This window comes from Rutidosis leptorrhynchoides, chromosome 1 (genome assembly GCF_046630445.1).
Source record: "Rutidosis leptorrhynchoides isolate AG116_Rl617_1_P2 chromosome 1, CSIRO_AGI_Rlap_v1, whole genome shotgun sequence".
NCBI classification, from domain to species: Eukaryota; Viridiplantae; Streptophyta; class Magnoliopsida; order Asterales; family Asteraceae; genus Rutidosis; species Rutidosis leptorrhynchoides.
This window is the reverse complement of record NC_092333.1, coordinates 338,739,453-338,760,708: the sequence shown is the minus strand read 5'-3', so window position 1 is coordinate 338,760,708 and position 21,256 is coordinate 338,739,453. Positions and strand designations below refer to the sequence as shown.

General features: G+C 33.9%; 1 protein-coding gene across 1 annotated transcript; it reads left to right on the top strand.

Moving 5' to 3' along the window:
• Positions 1 to 14,562: 14,562 nt before the first annotated feature.
• Positions 14,563 to 17,762, top strand: LOC139870440 (sugar carrier protein C-like). The gene is made up of 4 exons (XM_071858248.1): positions 14,563 to 14,751; positions 14,928 to 15,250; positions 16,340 to 16,969; positions 17,070 to 17,762. Exons 1-4 carry the CDS (start codon positions 14,613 to 14,615, stop codon positions 17,544 to 17,546), a joined length of 1,569 nt encoding a protein of 522 aa, XP_071714349.1. The 5' UTR covers positions 14,563 to 14,612; the 3' UTR covers positions 17,547 to 17,762.
• Positions 17,763 to 21,256: the final 3,494 nt, after the last annotated feature.

Genomic DNA, 21,256 nt, shown 5'->3' with positions numbered 1-21,256 from the left:
TTATAAAATTACAAAATATGAGTAATCATTCATGACTTATTTACATGAAAACAAAATTACATATCCTTTATATCTAATCCATACACCAACGACCAAAAATACCTACAAACACTTTAATTCTTCAATTTTATTCATCTAATTGATCTCTCTCAAGTTCTATCTTCAAGTTTTAAGTGTTCTTCATAAATTCCAAAAGTTCTAGTTTCATAAAATCAAGAATACTTCCAAGATTGCAAGTTTACTTCCAAGTTTTCTAAATCCATTCCAAGTAATCATCCAATATCAAGAAACCTTTGTTACTTATAGTAGGTTATCTTTCTAATACAAGGTAATAATCATATTCAAACTTTAATTCAATTTATATAACTATAACAATCTTATTTCGAGTGGAAATCTTACTTGAAATTGTTTTCGTGTCATGATTCTGCTTCAAGAACTTTCAAGCCATCCAAGGATCCTTTGAAGCTAGATCCATTTTTCTCATTTCCAGTAGGTTTATCCAAGGAACTTGAGGTAGTAATGATGTTCATAACATCATTCGATTCATACATAAAAAGCTGTCATATTCAACGTTATAAACTTGTAATCACTAGAACATAGTTTAGTTAATTCTAAACTTGTTTGCAAATAAAGTTAATCCTTCTAACTAGACTTTTAAAATCAACTAAACACATGTTCTATATCTATATGATATGCTAACTTAATGATTTAAAACCCAGAAACACGATAAACACCATAAAACTGGATATACACCGTCGTAGTAAAACCGGGGGCTGTTTTGGTTGGGATAATTAAAAGCTAAGAAGAACTTTGATTTAAAAGCTATACTTCTGGAAAAATGATTTTTCTTATGAACATGAAACTATATCCAAAAATCATGGTTAAACTCAAAGTGAAAGTGTGTTTTTCAAAATAGTCATCAAGATGTCGTTCTTTCGACGGAAATGACTACCTCTTTCAAAAATGACTTGTAACTTGTATTTCTGACTATAAACTTATACTTTTTCTATTTAGATTCATAAATTTAAGTTCAATACGAAACCATGGCCACTGGAATCACTCAAAACGGATTAGAAATGAAGAAATGGCGAGTAAAACAAGATTGATAAAAACTACTCATTTTACCTACGTGAAAGTTAGTAATAAATCTATTCCAACCATAACCTAATCAACTTATATTGTATATTATGTAATCTTGAGATACCATAGACACGTATACAATGTTTCGACCTATCATGTCGACCCATCTATATATATATTGCGGAACAACCATAGACACTCTATATGTGAATGTTGGAGTTAGCTATACAGGGTTGAGGTTGATTCCAAAATATATATATAGTTTTAGTTGTGATTAATACTGAGATACGTATACACTGGGTCGTGGATTGATTCAAGATAATATTTATCGATTTATTTCTGTACATCTAACTGTGGACAACTAGTTGTAGGTTACTAACGAGGACAGCTGACTTAATAAACTTAAAACATCAAAATGTATTAAAAGTGTTGTAAATATATTTTGAATATACTTTGATATATATGTACATATTTGTTATAGGTTCGTGAATCGACCAGTGGCCAAGTCTTACTTCCCGACGAAGTAAAAATCTATGAAAGTGAGTTATAGTCCCACTTTTAAAATCTAATATTTTTGGGATGAGAATACATGCAGGTTTTATAAATGATTTACAAAATAGACACAAGTAAGTGAAACTACATTCTATGGTTGAATTATCGAAATCAAATATGCCCCTTTTTATTAAGTCTGGTAATCTAAGAATTAGGGAGCAGACACCCTAATTGACGCGAATCCTAAAGATAGATCTATTGGGCCTAACAAACCCCATCCAAAGTATAGGATGCTTTAGTACTTCGAAATTTATATCATATCCGAAGGGTGTCCCGGAATGATGGGGATATTCTTATATATGCATCTTGTTAATGTCGGTTACCAGGTGTTCACCATATGAATGATTTTTATCTCTATGTATGGGATGTGTATTGAAATATGAAATCTTGTGGTCTATTGTTACGATTTGATATATATAGGTTAAACCTATAACTCACCAACATTTTTGTTGACGTTTAAAGCATGTTTATTCTCAGGTGAATACTAAGAGCTTCCGATGTTGCATACTAAAATAAGGACAAGATTTGGAGTCCATATTTGTATGATATTGTGTAAAAACTGCATTCAAGAAACTGATTTCGATGTAACATATTTGTATTGTAAACCATTATGTAATGGTCGTGTGTAAACAGGATATTTTAGATTATCATTATTTGATAATCTACGTAAAGCTTTTTAAACCTTTATTTATGAAATAAAGGTTATGGTTTGTTTTAAAAATGAATGCAGTCTTTGAAAAACGTCTCATATAGAGGTCAAAACCTCGCAACGAAATCAATTAATATGGAACGTTTATAATCAATATGAACGGGACATTTCACTTCAAACCACCTAAAAAGTGGCAACATTGAAAGCAGGACGCAATACGGTACACGGACGACAGTATAACATCATGAATCTCGCAGAACAGTTTTTATCACATTTTTAATTTTCATCAGTTCAGGCAACAACACAATACACTTTTTGTAATTTTCTAATTAGGACTTGATCACCCCATGCGAAGATATTACACAAAAATGTTGTATGTGTGACAGTATTATCAATAAAATTTTAAATTTTTCTTACGCACAGCATTACGCGTTCGAATGTAAAGCATGGCATTCATTCCTACCCACATAAGGCAAGGCATTTTTATGCCCCCGATGGTAGAAGCTCTTGTGTCAACATTATAGACACAAGGGATCGGCTAGCGTAAAGTATTTACTTCGCTAGAGGGCACCGAGGCAAAACTAAAGATCTCATAATGTCATGACATACAGAATGGTTTATCACAACGGCATAAATCCATTTATAACTTGTAAACAGAAAACATTAAATACAAGTATATTTTATAAAGCCGCACAAAACCTAAGCGCAACACGCTAGACGGAACATTGCTAGTTCCATAAACAGAATTATCTCTAACACATTTATCAATTTTTATAACATATAGACAGAATACCATCATTATGATTCATTCACATCCTATTCCAGAAGTTATCAAAAGACTTCTCGATATTTCTTCATAACATAATTCAGCTAATGCAGAACGGAGAATGGATAAGTTGTTTACGCAGTAATCATAAACATTTTACATGTTTTGATCAGCTACAGGCCAGATATACAATTTTTAAACTGAATAACACAATGACATTTATTTAGCAGTATACTTTAGATTCATAAAGGAGAATACTGTGATGGGGTATTACGAACAACGGACGACGAATTACAGTTCATTGCATAATCAAAAATCAGTTTAAGACAAACATCATTTCATATGACATGCTATATGAAATTCAAATGCACATAGCAGCAAAATAATAATAAGAATAGCAAAATATGCTAACATTGTAACGACCCGGATTTTTCCGATCATTTTATACCTATGAGATTAATATTTACATAAATTAAACCTTACCAACATGATAAGTAATCTAAATTGTTGAGACTTATGTTTTTGAAAAGAGTTTTACACAACGTTTGACCGTCCAATTTGACCGATGATATCACGAACTATATAACATACGATAATTATACGTTTGTGTATATATATGTATTTTTATATATTTAACATGATCTAAGAATGGTTTAACACCTCATTGTGTACTAATAACAATGAGTTATAAGTATATTTTGAGACTACTAACTTAAGTTTTCAAAATGATAACTATACGTAACGTTATTTGACATATATACCTTTAACCTATAATACTTATACAAGTATCGTATAAATATGTATTTAATCACTTTTGAAGGATTTATATACATAAAACAATATAAGTATATTTACAAAAGATAGCTATATTTGAATCCTCGTTCCGTTTTCTCAAGATTTTTATACGTATATCTAGGGTATATGTACCCGTATCATACCCAGCTTCTATACGTATTTACTATTAGTATATACACATCACAATCATTTTATTAGCAGCCATGAGTTAGCCAATTTTGGATCTTAGCATGCATGATTAATCAATTTGGCATATTACAAGACTTTTGCACAATATTACAAATTTATACATCTTTTCACCACCATTTATACTCCATTCCAATTTCATTTTTACTACACATTTTCTCTAACCAAAAATACACTCTTAGGAACCTTAAGTGTTCTTCACAATCTCAGCACATAACCATGAAGATCTAGCTTCAAAAACAACCCTTAATCATCATAAGAAAATCCATTCAAGAACACTTCAAAAATCCTTTCAAGTAAACAAGTTTACTTCCAACCTTTCAATCCAACTCCACCACTCTTTTGATTCTAGGATTTTTCTCATCTCTTACAGTAACTTTGTCTAAGTAACTTGAGGTAGTAACCTTTTTCATAACCTTATTCGATTCATATTTATATAGCTATCTTATTTTGTGTTGTAAAATTTTAACAACAAGAACATAGTTTGAATGATTTCAAACTTGTTTTCAAACTAAATAGATCCTTCTAACTTAACTTTTAAAACACTTCAAGACCTGTAATATATCATAATGATATGCTAACTTAACAAGATATAACTTGGTTTTACAAAGAACATCTTAAAAACTGAATCTACGTCGTCGGAGTGCAATCGGGGACTGTTTTGGGTTGGGTAATTAAAAACTATCTTTAACTTTGAATTGGAAGTTTATGTTCTGGAAAAATGATATTTCTTATGAATATGTTAACACATAAAAATTTCATGGTTTAACTCAAAGTGTAAGTATTTTTAGAAAAATGATCATTAAATGTTGTTTTTATGATGGAAAATGATCACTTTCATAAGTTTCACCAAAGTTTGACCTATAACCTGTGATTTCGAATACAACCTAAGGTATTTTCAGTTCATATTCTTAAAATTTGATTCGATCCAAGGAAGTGGCAAGTTAAACCAACAAAAACGGAGTTGTAATGAGGAAACTACGACTAAAACAAGATCGGGTATCCGAAGCTAGTTTAGCTACGAAAATATTTGGAGAAAAATTAAATTAATCATATATTTTCTAATTAATATGATATTTCATATATATTTACTTATGATTTGATTTTATATATTTCAGGACCACCCGTAAACAACACGAGAAGATTAATCATAAGACCTCATGATTGTACGCAACACGTCATTTGACAACACGGTACTTTATGTACGCAACACGTCACTTGACAACATGGTACCATGGGTCGAGATTAATTCTGATCAATACGAATACGATGGGGTCTTTATTTATTTTATTTAAGCAACTAATTGTGGACCACTAACATCGGACTGCTAACTACGGACTAAGAAAATATTAAAAGTATTAAAAGTATATATATATATATATATATATATATATATATATATATATATATATATATATATATATATATATATATATATATATGTATGTAACGATTACCTAAAAAGAAAATATGTTTATATATTATATATATGGTTAGGTTCGTGATATCTATCGGAGACCAAGTCGTGATAAATACCTTCAAGGCAAAAGTGAGTATATAGTCCCACTTTTAAACTCTAAATATTTCGGGATGAGAATACATGCATTTTATGATTTACGTTATGGACACAAGTGATTAAAAATATATATTCTACGTTGAGTTGTACCACTGGCATACTTCCCTGTAACTTGGTAACTACTATTTACATGAGGTATTGTAAACGCGAATCCTGTTGATAGATCTATCGGGCCTGACAACCCCAACCGGACTGGACGACCAGTATTCAACGGTTGCACAGTTGATAATGCTAAAAACGAACATATATTTTATAGCATTATTCCTCAAGAAAGACAAGCTTTTAGTTGCAATTGTCCTATTTACAAGTGATATTCGTTTAAATAATAAAAGGTGAAGACAAAAGACAGATTCGACGAATTGAAGACGCAAACGACCAAAAAGCTCAAAAGTACAAAATACAATCAAAGAGGTTCCAATTATTGATAAGAAATGTCTCAAAATTACAAGAGTACAAGATTCAAAACGCAAAGTATAAGATATTAAATTGTACGCAAGGACGTTCGAAAATCCGGAACCGGGACCAGAGTCAACTCTCAACGCTCGACGCAACGGACAAAAGATTACAAGTCAACTATGCACATAAATATAATATAATATTTAAATAATTACTAAAATTATTTATATATTATATTTATTTATATAATCCGTCGACAAGCTAGGAGCCAAGGCTTGGTGAGCTGTAAAAAAAACTCCGCGACTCGCGGAGTTTGAAGAAGGAAAGGGCCGCGAGTCGTGGAGATTCCCTGGATTCAAATCCCTATAAAACCCAATGAATTCTGATCATTTTTAATATCATAAATCAATCTATCTCTCTCTCAATATATACGTAATATATATATATTTATATTTTAATTTTAATTTTAATTTTAAATCCTAATAATAAGGGTATGTTAGCGAATGTTGTAAGGGTGTAAGTCGAAATTCTGTCCGTATAACGCTACGCTATTTTTAATCATTGTAAGTTATGTTCAACCTTTTTAATTTAATGTCTCATAGCTAAGTTATTATTATGCTTATTTAAAACGAAGTAATCATGATGTTGGGCTAATTACTAAAATTGGGTAATTGGGCTTTGTACCATAATTGGGGTTTGGACAAAAAAACGACACTTGTGGAAATTAGACTATGGGCTATTAATGGGCTTTATATTTGTTTAACTAAATGATAGTTTGTTAATTTTAATATAAAGATTTACAATTGGACGTCCCTATAAATAACCATATACACTCAATCGGACACGATGGGCGGGATATTTATATGTACGAATAATCGTTCATTTAACCGGACACGGGTATGGATTAATAGCCACTAGAATTATTAAAACAGGGGTGAAATTATGTACAAGGACACTTGGCATAATTGTTAACAAAGTATTAAAACCTTGGGTTATACGCAGTCGATAACCTGGTGTAATTATTAAACAAAGTATTAAAATCTTGTTACAGTTTAAGTCCCCAATTAGTTGGAATATTTAACTTCGGGTATAAGGATAATTTGACGAGGATACTCGCACTTTATATTTATGACTGATGGACTGTTATGGACAAAAACCAGACGGACATATTAAATAATCCAGGACAAAGGACAATTAACCCATGGGCATAAAACTAAAATCAACACGTCAAACATCATGATTACGGAAGTTTAAATAAGCATAATTCTTTTATTTCATATTTAATTTCCTTTATTTTATATTTAATTGCACTTCTAATTATCTCACTTTTATTTATTGTTATTGTATTTAATTACACTTTTAATTATCATACTTTTTAATTATCGCAATTTTATTTTATCGCACTTTTATTTATCGCAATTTCATTATCGTTATTTATTTTACGCTTTAAATTAACTTGTATTTATTTTTATTATTTTACATTTGGTTTTAACTGCAACTTAAGTTTTAAAATCGACAAACCGGTCATTAAACGGTAAAAAAACCCCCCTTTATAATAATAATATTACTTATATGTATATTTGTATTTTTATAAAATAAAACTAATATAGCGTTAAGCTTTGATTAAAAGATTCCCTGTGGAACGAACCGGACTTACTAAAAACTACACTACTGTACGATTAGATACACTGCCTATAAGTGTTGTAGCAAGGTTTAAGTATATCCATTCTATAAATAAATAAATATCTTGTGTAAAATTGTATCGTATTTAATAGTATTTCCTAGTAAAATATAAGCTATTTCATATACACCTCACATAACATCAACAGTACTTCGTTTCGGTGACTACACTTGGTACGGTGTAGTAAGATTTCATAATAAAGGGAATATGCGACGTTGATTAAATGTTAAGTATGGTTATCAAGTGCTCAACAACTTAGAATATTTTTATTAAAACGTTTATATATGAAATCTTGTGGTCTATATTTATAACGCTGCCAGCATTAAACCTATATCTCACCAACTTTATGTTGACGTTTTAAGCATGTTTATTCTCAGGTGATAACTAAAAGCTTCCGCTGCAACATGTTGAATTTAAGCAAGATCTTGAGTATGCATATTTGTGTCAAAAATAAAACTGCATATCGGAAGATTTGTAATGTAAAATATGTTAGAAGTCGTATTGTTATTATCACATGTAAAGTTTGTAAGTCTAAGATTATCGCTAAACGATAATCATTATTAAGTTGTTTAAACCTTGTATTTGTAATAAAAGCTATGGTTTGTATTGTAAAAACAAATGCAGTTTTTGAAAAATGTCGCATATAGAGGTCAATACCTCGCGATGAAATCATATGTTATTGTAATCGTCCTTATGGTTAAGGTCGTGTTATGACAAACATTAAGCATAATGACAGTATACACAAACAAATTATTAAGTTATATTGTTATTACAGAGAAAATATTTCCTTAAATAGGCACATCTAAAATGTCCTTAACTGACACATCTTCCCTAGCACACACCTCTTCTACAGAGTTAATCTTCAACGAAGTAACTTCATCCATGGCCACTTTCAGTCTAGCATCAGCACCCGGTTTGATAAATTTTGCAATAGCAGCTGGTAGGGGGTCAGGCTTCACGGGAAGAGCATCCAAAATTTCCAAAGTAGCATCTGAAAGATCACTTTCTGTGGATGCCTCAAGATATCTATGAAAAGTTTGCCCAACAAGGGGAGAACTCAACACCCTCTGCATTAGTGCAGGAATCCCATTCTTCAATTCCACAAATTTTTTCTCTGAAGCAGCAGCAGTAATGGCTTTTTCATCAGCATGACCTTTTTCTCGTTCAACCATTATTTTCAATTCTTCTATAACCTTCTCTTTCTCAGTCCTCTCTGCAACACATTTTTTCTCAATTAGCTGCAATGCCTCCTCCTTCTTTTTTGCCATGACAACTACCGTTTTCCACTTAAGATCAGCATCTTTTAAGTTAATCTCCATCCTTTTCAGCTTGCTGGCAGTATGGATAGCATTATCCACAAGAGTTGCTTGGGCCTCTTGCATTTTCAGACCATGAAGGACATGGTGATTCAGAAGCAGTAGTGATGCAGCTGTTGATTGGCAACTTTGTTTAAGGGTCATTGCAGATAGAGAAGAAGAAAGATCAGCAATTGTATTTCCCTGCAACATAACCATACGATCAATAAATTACAGTAAAAATGAACAATACAGATAGATTTCCACGAATTAGCTGATAATAGGCACCTTCAGAAAATTGGTAAAGATGTCAAATTTATTGACAGGATTTTCTAAAAACCCTCTTAAGCCGGCCAGGGGAACAACGGAAGGCGGCTGCGATGCGGAAGAAGACTGTGTTGTATCAACCCTTGATGAATTTAATGGATTAGTATAAGGAGGAGTTTTAACAGTATTATCTTCATCTGCTTCTTCATTCTCTTCTTCATCATTCTCAGCATCAAAAACTTTATCACTCTTATCACCACTAGCAGTGGCCTTATCACCATCTTTTGATAAATTCGGTTCTGCATCATAGATAATCAATCTTACAGATAAACATTAACAAACATTGTATAGTACAGAAGAAAATGATGAAGACATACTTCTTTTCTTTGTTTGTTGAGAAGCTTTGCTAGATGCACGATTCCACAAACGCTTTGTGCGTTTTCCAGTTTTCTTAGTGATAGGCGGTTTTGGATCAGACTCAATAATTTCCACATCCGATGAGGAAGGTTGCACAGTATCATCATTATCGCCTTCCGTAGGCCGTTCAGGGCTATTCAATTGTTCTTCAAATGCAGTATCTCTAGCCTTGTCAGCCTCAAGTTCAGCAGCAGTTTTTGGCCGTTCAGAAACAGTAAGAGCATCCAGATTGGCCTTCTTGAATATTTTAAAAACCTGCATTTCGTTTTCTGCAAAGCATAATAAACGCATTGAATGCAAGGAACATACGAATACATTTTACAGTAACATAATGTAAGTAAAACACATATAATTTGCCTACCACAACCTTTCCAATGCAACACTGGCACAAATCCATCTCGCCAATTATCACTCATTCCACAACGTGCTAAGATGGCTTCATTATCAGCATATGAACGCTGTGGTAGTTCCAGTGATTTCCATTTTTCAACAGTAATTCTTTCATCATCAGACAAAACAATTGACTTACTTACCCCTGTTTTGGTTTTCCTCCATTTTCGAATGTTTGCCCAATTATCCTGAATAACTCTTTCATTAACAAAGAAAAAGGGTTCTTTCCATCCTTTCAGAGAAGTTTCTTTTGTTCCAGTAAAGGCTTTATTAGCTTTACAATAAAAAGTATACCAGCATTTACCAACCAATCGAGTCCTAAACAACTCGTGAAAAATATTTATACTTGGAGTCTTGCTAACAGCATTGCAGTATAGTTCAAAAAGCACAATTTTTTGTAAACCTAGTGGGTGAATCTGACTAAGGCCAATCCCATAGTGAGATAACAGTGTCTGCAGGAAAATCGTGGGGGAATACGAAGATTTCCAATTGTAAGCTGAAGCTTATACAGTGTAATCATTTTCTTAGGGGGATTATTTGCCCTCGCATCAGGAGAGGGAACCATGGGGTTCAATAATCTAAGGTTTCTATGATCTATACATAGCTTGTCGATTTCAGCTTCAGTGATACTGGATGGAATAGTGCTCGCATCTCGATTATCTCTTTGAGATGAAGTGCTGCAGGATTCGGCCATGGTAGTGTGAAAAGTAAAACAGGGAAAAGAGGTAGACAAGTGACGAATAATTACACTAACCTTGAAATTCACAGCTTTGCTAAAACAAATATTTGCAGTTGTCTTCAGCACAGATGATCGGTTTTCGAAAGAATAAAAAGAAAAAAAAGGAACGGTTTATGTATAAGTAGATTAATGAATGAAAGAGGGGATGAGATTACGACGCGTGTATGGATCATATTAATCGAACAGAACAATTTGAATTTTGAAAATATATCAAAAAGATTTTGGGGGCAAATTCATAATTAGATATGTGACGTCAGAGCAGAAATCAGACAGCTGCAGCACTTTTGTGTCTTCGAGGAAAAAGGCATTTCTTATTTTTTAATTTAATGACTTTATTTTTTACAAAAATAAAGACATTAAACTGGGGGGACTTAGTGGTGTATCCTAGGAGATACACGCATAAAAACATTATTTTATACAGAAAAATCGAACAAAGAGCACAGAAAATAACAAAATCTAGCGGTGTTCAGTATTTGCCGTCCAGCGTTAAGCAGGCCGCCCAGCGTCAAGCGTAAGCCCTGCAGGCAGCTTCTATGCATAAGCCCTTTAACTCAGCGCGTGAACAGCACGCAGCCACGTCAGCACACGCCACCGACATTTCGGATACTTCACATAACAGAACCATTCAGTGGTTGACACGTGTATCCCGTGAATTTTGGACATTCTACGCCTATAAATAGACCCCCTGGGTCACCACATTTGACATCATTTCGGATCTGAACTTCAGTCAGAGAGAAGTACACTTTCTCTCTCACACAGTTCTTTCTCACTCTAAAACAACATTAGCCGCTTAGCAGCAGTGTGCTAGACGGATCATTACAGATTGATCCACAGATTGATTGAGGCCACCCCACAGATCTTACATCTGTGTTCCGGGTCTGCAGAGATTATTTCTCGAGGGGAAATAACAATCAACAGTATACGCCACACACTGAACAGCTAGTTTTCTGTACTAGTACCTTACAGCCGCTATACGGAAAATCGTACTAACACCATGCATTTGCGGCGGCCTTAGCGACACCCTCGCTCCCCGCCCCGATGTTTAACGGTGGGTTGGTTTTCAGAACATCCAGAGTTTGTGATTGCTGCCTCTCTGCTAGAACATTGTCGTTCAGCATGGCCTTTAGCTTGTCGATTACTTGTTTTTCGACGTCGGCTGAGATCATTTTGTTGATCATGTCGGTGTCATTGTGAGACGATCCGATTCTGCTCAAACCGCCGGTTTTGAGACCAAGGGTGCCGAGCTTCAACCTCTCCCCACCGTGTGGTGATCCCTCGTGTGTGTCCTCGTCATCGTCGGAGACATTCATCTCGTTTCCCGACGCTTCACCGGAGTGGATGTGAGCGATTGATTACTTTTGAGGTTGAGGTGGCTCTACTGTTAGTGAGCTTCCTTTGTTCAAAGGTGGTTGAACGTCATCGCTCGTACCTTTCTTACTTGACGTTTCGCTACATGGTTTCACTGTGTTGTTCGTACCTTTAGGTGGCGCCATTTGATCAAACCAAAATCGACTATTATGAATAGATTTCGGGTTTGAGTGCTTGATTTTGAAAAAAAGAGTGAGTCGAACAAACTTTGCCAATCCCGAGGGGTGACGTGGCACCTGTCCCTTTCATGGGAATAATCGAGCAGATCCTAATAAACTTTCCTAGATTCGTGGGCTGACGTGGCATGCAACTTGCTTGCATGATTGTTCCGGGATGAAGTGTCTGTTCCGGGACAGTGCGATTTCTCCGGGACGGCGTGTTTGACCCGGGAAGGTGTCTTTATGTCGGGTTGGAATACCGAACCGGGAAGTGGTGACAGTACCGGTGTCATGTTGGTTCCGGCTAAGGTATCACGGTGCTCTCAGTCTAGCCGGGAAGGTTTTGCTTTCTATTTATTCCAAGTGTTTCTTCACGGTTAAAATCATCATCACTGGCTACATGATGCCGGTTAAGTGTATGTCATCCGGGCTCTCAGCCTAGCCATTCGTTCGGCGTGGTAAAGTTGCTAAGATGATGCCGGATGAATGTTGGGAGAGGGCCCGTCTTCCGGGACGGACGGTGCCGGGTAAGATCCTTGTCGGGATGCTTGTTTGTTTTGAGACGGATCATTATGCGTATCATTAAGAGCTGTTAATGTAGAACGGAACTGAATTTGCGGTAGGAAAACATGAGTTGTTATCTTGTTCCCACGGATGGCGACATTTTATCAAGCAGAATTTGGGGAGATACTTGAGTACAATAAAGGGTGATTTAAGGTTTTTTTGAATTTAACAATCCGGTCTGGTGCACCGTGAATTACCCCGGTGTGAGATGATGAGCTCAACATGGGTGATTAAATCTCGAACCACCATCGTCGGATAGCTGATACTTGATGGCTCAAAAAGGGAAAAAATTCTTAGAAGACAAAAATTCTAGAATTATGTATGAGAGGATGAGAGAGTAAATGAGAATATTTTTTTTCTCATTTGAGAAGACTCATGTATTTATAGAAAGGATATTATGGTTTTGGAAGAACTTGTGAGTTTTTCATAGGTAGAGTTCAAATGCAAGTCAAGATTTAGCCTGATAGGCTATGCACATCATAGCAAGATTATATAATGAATTATTCTTCAACGCTTGTCGAAAATAGAAGATACACATTTGAAAATACAAATAAGTTATAACCTATTATAAATTTCTTTATTCTTTAGTTTAATGTCAAAGGTATTTGAGTTCTTGGTGTTGGTTGAATGATTAGTGTGTTATGTTTGTATGTGAAATATGTAGTTATCGTTTGTTATAGTTTTCGTTAGCCGATTGTGATTTATATGGTTTGGAATCGGGCCTTGTGGTCTTGATTTCTCACTCTTTTTATTGTTGGAAAGTTTTTTGGTGTAGGTTTGTTTCGGTTGTTGCTTTGGCGTGTGGCTTGTATTATTCGATTTTTAGTTGAATATAGAGTTATCGTTATTTTGATAAAAAAAAAAAAAAGGTGATGACGAAACTATCCCGACTAGATCGTAATCCTCTGTATGTAAGATGGTTCTGTAAATGAATTACAATTAAAAATTGAAAATCATAATCATACCCCCTCCGTTCCATAATATTAATAGTCAACTTCTATAAATAAATAAAAAATAAGAATTTTAAGTTCTATTAATTCTTATTGTATATAGATAGAAAGATAGTACAATATTTTTATAATATTTTCTTAAACTGTGTGTTTTTTGTCTCTGAACTATTAATATGAGACGAATGGAGTATTACTCCATCCATCCGATAATAAGTATCATGTTGACTTTTCAAGGTATTAGTTTCAAAATTTTGACTTCAAATAATTTTATTTATATTATATACGATTTGATAAAAATTACATGAATATATTCGATTTTAAAATATGTTTTCATCTATATAAGATTCATCAAATATTATATAACACGAAAAAAAATATTAAAAGTTATAAAAGTTTAAAAGTATGATCTTGAAAAGTAAAAGAAACATTTATTATGTAACAGATGAAGTACTATTATTAAATTATTATTATAAATATATTATAATTTATAATTTATAATTATATATTATATATAATATATTATCCAGTTGTTTTTTTTAAATAATCTTAAAATTGGATTGGATAATACTGTATCAATATAATCTTCAACGATAATACATATATACTGTTACTATTTATTAACCTTTCTTTGTTTCATTACATTGACTTTTGCCAGCTAAGAAAACTACTCCGTATTCTCTATAAATACATATATTTTCATATAATCTCTATAAATAGCCCTCCATATTCTCGAGATTCAGGAGTACAATACTTTTCTCTCTTTCTTATTCATACTTTGGCATTATGGCCGGCGGTGGTATTCCAAGTGCTCCCGGAGGTGGTGATAAAGCTTATCCCGGAAACCTTACTCTTTATGTTACCTTTACTTGTGTTGTTGCTGCCATGGGTGGTCTCATTTTCGGTTACGATATCGGAATTTCAGGTAATTCATACGTCATACATAATCACACAATTTTCCCATTTTCTTTTAAACCTATTTATTTATATTATGTATCAATGACATGTTATATGTCATATTAGGATAGGATCGCAATTTTGTAACACGAGTGTTTCTTTTAGTGTTTTTTTTAATTAAAAGTAAATAAATTGTTTTTATAGGTGGAGTGACGTCAATGGACCCGTTTTTGAAGAAGTTTTTTCCATCCGTATACCGGAAACAATCAGCTGATACGTCGACAAACCAGTATTGTAAATTTGATAGTCAAACGTTGACTATGTTTACGTCATCTTTGTATCTGGCGGCTTTGATTTCATCGTTGGTTGCATCCACGGTGACACGGAAACTTGGCCGGAAACTTTCTATGTTGTTTGGCGGTGTTTTGTTTTGCGCCGGCGCTTTAATGAATGGTTTTGCCCAGAAAGTTTGGATGCTCATTGTTGGTCGGATCCTCCTTGGGTTTGGTATCGGATTTGCCAATCAGGTAATTTCTCTTTTAATTTAATTTCCTATTTAAAATTTAAATTAATCATTCGAAATTACTTTTCTTTAGTTTTTACTTTTTAGAAAATGAACGATATTTTTAACAAAGTATTGTATATATTATGATCATATTTTATGAAGACAGTTATGGTAGCTTGAATTTTTTAGTTTTATTTGTAGCATAACATATTTTATCACGATACGTTTTTTTAAATTAAAATAATAACATTTATTATAAAGTACTTTTTTTAATATTTATATTTTCACATAATCTTGATGTTTGTAATAATAAATGTCTTTTAAATTTATTTAGAAAATTAAAATACAATTATTATATAAAAGTTATGCTTTAAAATTTGAGTATTCTATAAAAGATTTTACGATTTAGGAGAGAGATTGGTATTTCATTTTATAAAAAATTTTGTTAATATTTTTTTATTAAATTAATTAATATAAAATTATGACATGATCATTATAAAAATTAAAGGTCAAATAGCTTAATTAAATTAATTATTTCGACAATGAAAAAAAAAAATTTATTTTTGTTTCTTTGCACATGTTGTGACTTTGTTTGTTCCCAAATATTCCGCCACAAAAAATGTTAACATGTAAATGGTGATAGCAACCTCTTGACATAATTGACTTCGACTATGACATCCACCTTACTTTATTATTCTTCTACCACCACCATTAGTTAACCTTTACTTATTACGTAGTACTTAATTTTTCTAACGATTGCCGTAGAACTAACAGTTATCATTTAGGTGCATAAATATATTAAACATTTTATTAGTCGATATTTTTAAAGTTTATCCTATAATCGTTATATATAATGAATTTATAGAATAATTCGAGTTAATATTAATATATAATAATATAATGCTTTAGCTAATATAAGAAATAGGTTTGAGACCTTATTATTATTATTATTTATATTTTTTTAGCGAAATAAACGTAAAAATCTCATTAAATATTAAATACTAGTATTATTGTTATTATGTTTATAATTATAATTATAATTATATTTATTTGATATTATTGTTTCATTTATTTATACATCAATAATTTTTGTTGTTTTGATAATTTTCAGTCTGTGCCTCTATACCTTTCTGAAATGGCACCATACAAGTATCGAGGGTCACTCAACATTGGATTTCAATTGTCAATCACAATTGGAATATTGGTGGCTAATGTATTGAACTACTTTTTCAACAAGCTTGATGGCAATTTGGGTTGGAGGCTAAGTCTTGGGGGCGCTGTGGTCCCCGCCCTGATCATCACGGTGGGGTCCCTTATCCTCCCCGAGACCCCTAACTCTATGATTGAACGAGGTCAAAAAGAAGAGGCAAGAACAAAGCTACGTAGAATCCGAGGTGTTAACGAGATCGATGAGGAGTTTAATGACTTGGTTCATGCTAGTGAAGAATCAAGAAAAATTGAACACCCATGGAGGAATTTGTTGCAAAAGAAATATAGGCCACAACTAACAATGGCTATACTCATCCCATTTTTCCAACAATTGACCGGGATTAATGTGATTATGTTTTATGCTCCGGTTTTGTTCAAAACTATTGGTTTTGGCGGTGACGCTTCACTTATGTCTGCTGTGATTACCGGCTCTGTAAATGTTTTAGCAACATGTGTTTCAATCTACGGTGTTGATAAATGGGGACGAAGATTTCTTTTCCTGGAAGGAGGCACTCAAATGCTCATTTGTCAGGTTTGTACTAAAATCGATGCTTGATACTCTTACGAGCGTGACTATCCTTAATATTTTTTGTTTCGTATATCATAACTTTACGTTTTGTTATGTGAAATAGATTGCGGTTGCAATTTTCATTGGAATCAAATTTGGAGTAAACGGAGAACCAGGCGATTTGCCCAAATGGTATGCTATAGTAGTTGTGCTCTTCATATGCATATATGTAGCTGGATTTGCGTGGTCATGGGGCCCACTAGGATGGCTCGTGCCTAGTGAAATCTTTCCACTCGAGATCCGATCAGCCGCTCAGAGTATTAACGTTTCGGTTAACATGATCTTTACATTTATAATTGCTCAAGTCTTCTTAACTATGCTTTGCCACTTGAAATTCGGGCTATTTCTATTCTTTGCCTTTTGGGTTGTGATCATGACAATATTTGTGTACGTGTTCTTGCCTGAAACAAAGAACATACCGATTGAAGAGATGGTGATCGTGTGGAAAAAGCATTGGTTTTGGTCGAGGTTTATGGTCGATGTTGATTACCCAAATGGAGTTGAACTAAGCAAAGGGGGCGATTTGGTTAAGAAGGTTTAATGGTTGGTTAATCTAATACGTTTCACGTTCTAGCAAAGGGGGCGTATATATAGTACTTTTTATCTTATGAATTTATTTACTAGTTGTCTTTTATGGTACCACTATAGAATTGAGCTTAATTTATTTTATCGTTGAAAGTATATATTAACTGGTTTATTGTGTTAAAATTGTTTTAAAGATTAATGGAAACATTTAATCTCTCCCTTATTTGTACTGTGTATCTGTGACAATTGTTTTATTTTTATATCATTGTTCATCATATATATATATATATATATATATATATATATATATATATATATATACACACACACTAATACACACCACGGTTTTAGTCGTTTTGCCCCAAACCCGGGCCAATTTTTTTTTTTTTTTTTTGAACGGCTTACATCAGTATAACATTTATTTCAACGACACTCATCATTTGCACACACGCGTTCGGGAGAAAACTCGAATCGCATTACAGGAACCCGATCATTTTCCCGAGGGGCAGGCGGACCGGGTTTAGATCCTGAATGGATTCGGGAGAAAATCCCTTGAGTTTAATCTGGATATCCATATTTCAGGCAGATTAATTATTAGGATGGGCAGAGCGAGACTCGAACCCATAACCTAACCCGGGCCAAATTTTGGTCTATATATATACTAATACACACCACGGTTTTGGTCGTTTTGCCCCAAACCGGGCCAAATTTTGGTCAAAACGACAAGGAAAAAAGTGGAAAAAACCAAATCAGCCCCCAAAAAATGTGTCAACTTATACCCCAACCTTCAAAACAGGGGTATAAAGTGTAAAATCAATATTTTAATTTAAAATCTTAACTAAATTTCACTCATAGTTTAATTATAAATATTTTAATTAAAATATTTATATTTATATTTATATTTATATTTATATATATACTAATACACACCACGGTTTTGGTCGTTTCGCCCCAAACTCCGGCCAAATTTTGGTCAAAACGACAACAGGGAAAAAAGGTGGAAAAAAAAACCAAATCACCCCCCAAAAAATGTGTCAACTTACACCCCAACCCTCAAAACATGGATATAAAGTGTAAAATCAATATTTTAATTAAAAATCTTAACCAAACTTCATCTATATTTTAAACGGGACATATCTTTCCGCTCGCCTCCCGTTAAATTTTTTTGAATCCACCATTCAACTCAAAAAAAATCTAACGAACACAAGGGGACTACCTATACGCGAAACGGATACTTCTAAAAAAATGCTAAATACATCGGACTATATTCAATACATACACACACCTATAATAAACTACCCAAACTAAATACATCATATCGATAATTCTGTTTCCCTTTTTTTTACGCAATCTTCCTGCCGTAAAAAAACGCATAGGCCATTAGGTACACTAGGTACTACCTCGTGTATCTAAAAACACCTGTAGCAAAACATTTTTACTTCTGTAAATACATAACGCTCCGTTAACTATAAATATGCAACTCAAAGGCCCGCTGAATCGCGCGGGCCCGTTTTACCAGTTTATATACAATTGGAAAAAAGCAAAATGTTGTCCATTGTGAACGGTATAGTGGTATACTCCGTAATAATTAGCTAAACTTTAACTTAAAAAAAGGTTAATAACAAAAAGTAGATAATAAATAAATCGATATAAAAAGATCCGTTGTGTCAAACAACTTGGTTTAGTTAATTAACAGATAAACTATTGCCTAAACAAGTGATCCAACGTTCAACAACTTGATGATGAATGAACATTCCAACTAGTTGCTTAGCTGTTTTTATATTTATATTGAATATTGAAATTGAATAATAAGATAATAATTATATTGAATATTGAATATCAAACTTACAAGAACGTGTATAAGGTACATAGGTGAGTTATCTACGTGCTAATATGGTTAAATTTAAAATTTATTTTGTGTAATATATTTTCTTTCATTTAATTATTATTATTATTATTATTATTATTATTATTATTATTATTATTATTATTATTATTATTATTATTATTATTATTATTATTATTAATGAAAATATTTGTATTTTAAATTATTTCAGAATTTAAATTAATAAATGGAGATTCAAATTTTGTCCATATGAATCACAGTTTGGGCCTTACCATAGAAAAAGTTAATAATAAAGTTTAGGTTTATATTACTATTCTAATCAAATAATTAAATATTTTTTCAAATATTCTGAGAACTTTTTATCAAGTAAAACGAGTGTATTTTAAAATTGTACAAGACCCTCCTCCTTCTCTCTAATAAGAAAAAAACCCTAGCACACCTTCACTGCCGCCGCCGGTTCCTCCGGCCCCGTTGTACTTGCTTTCCTCTTCTTTAACCTCTGATCTTCCACCTAGTCTTTTCTCCGGCTTACTCTCCTCCTTGATGTGTTGTCTCCTTGAGTTATAGGCTTGTGCTTGCACTCAGTAACACGTTGTCGTGTGCTTTGATTTGGGTCGCTTGTTTGGGATTTCGGTCCGGTTCATCGTTTGGTCTCAGGGTGCTTTTCCGGCGAGTTCCGGTTCACTCTCAGGTGGAGAACGCTCCGCGTTCTGAGGTGTTGTGTTCTCCGACCGTTATTTTGGTATGTTCCCTGTTCTTTTTGACCTTGGATTTAGGTGGTGGCGATTTCTTCTTTGTTTCTCTATTTGTTTACCGAAAATGGCGGTTTTTTTCTTCACCGTTTCCTCACCACCTTGCTTGGTCAGCGTTAGGTGTCCTCACCGAAGCTCCGGCTACTTAGCCAGAGGTTTGGCCGGAGGTGTGTCACTGCTGGTCAGTTTGTTGAAGGTTTTGACCGGAGTGTTATTCACGGTACTCCAGCAGTGACACACCCTTTCTGAGATCGGAGAGCTAAACTCAAGGAACCCTTAAATCCTCCCTTTATTGTTGATCTTGCATTAACCGAACCTCTTGGACCATTTTATACTTGATCAAATGGCGCCATCCGTGGGACTCTAAGTTAAAAGGTTTTGTTAAAATCTTTTGTCCTTAAAGTTCTTTACCTTCAAACATTTATTTTTTGTGTGTATGTGTTTCAGTCCCAGGTAATTCAAAGCATAGCGCGAAGGAAATGACGAGTCAACCGGAGGTTTCAAAGGCAGTTCCGGCACGATCATAGGCACCACGAGTATCCAAGCCGACGGGTACACAGTTAGGGGGCAGCACGAGTGCACTGCCAACAAGAACTACCTTTCCTCCTTCACTAGAGACTCCGTTACAAGGTTTCCAAACCCCTGAGACTACGCGACCAATACCGTGGGCGGCGAACACCATATATGTGGGAACCATTCCCATCTACATTAACACATCTGGGTCGACTGCGCATTTTACTAATGCAGAGTTCTCAAGTATCGAATCACGCACAACCACCACGTCGGCTAGCGCGATAGAAGCTTTGCAAAAAATGGGTTTTGACACGCAAGAGTTGAACATTCAAAGCACTCAGCTGAGCTCGGGGTTATATCAGATGGCCGCCAACATAACCGCGCCCAACCCCAACAGTTTATGTATCTCAGCAGACGCCTCTCAACGCAGTGTTAAATTCTGCGCCAAGCAGCCAAACACTTGAAGAGCGCGCCCAAAACCAAGCTAACTTGATTTATTTGCTAGTGAAGGCCGCGCTGGATGATATGATTAAAGAATTTGAGAAACCATGGATAGCATAGATGATGATTAGCAATCTATTCGCGGGCATGAAGGGAGTCAGTGTTAAGCCAAAC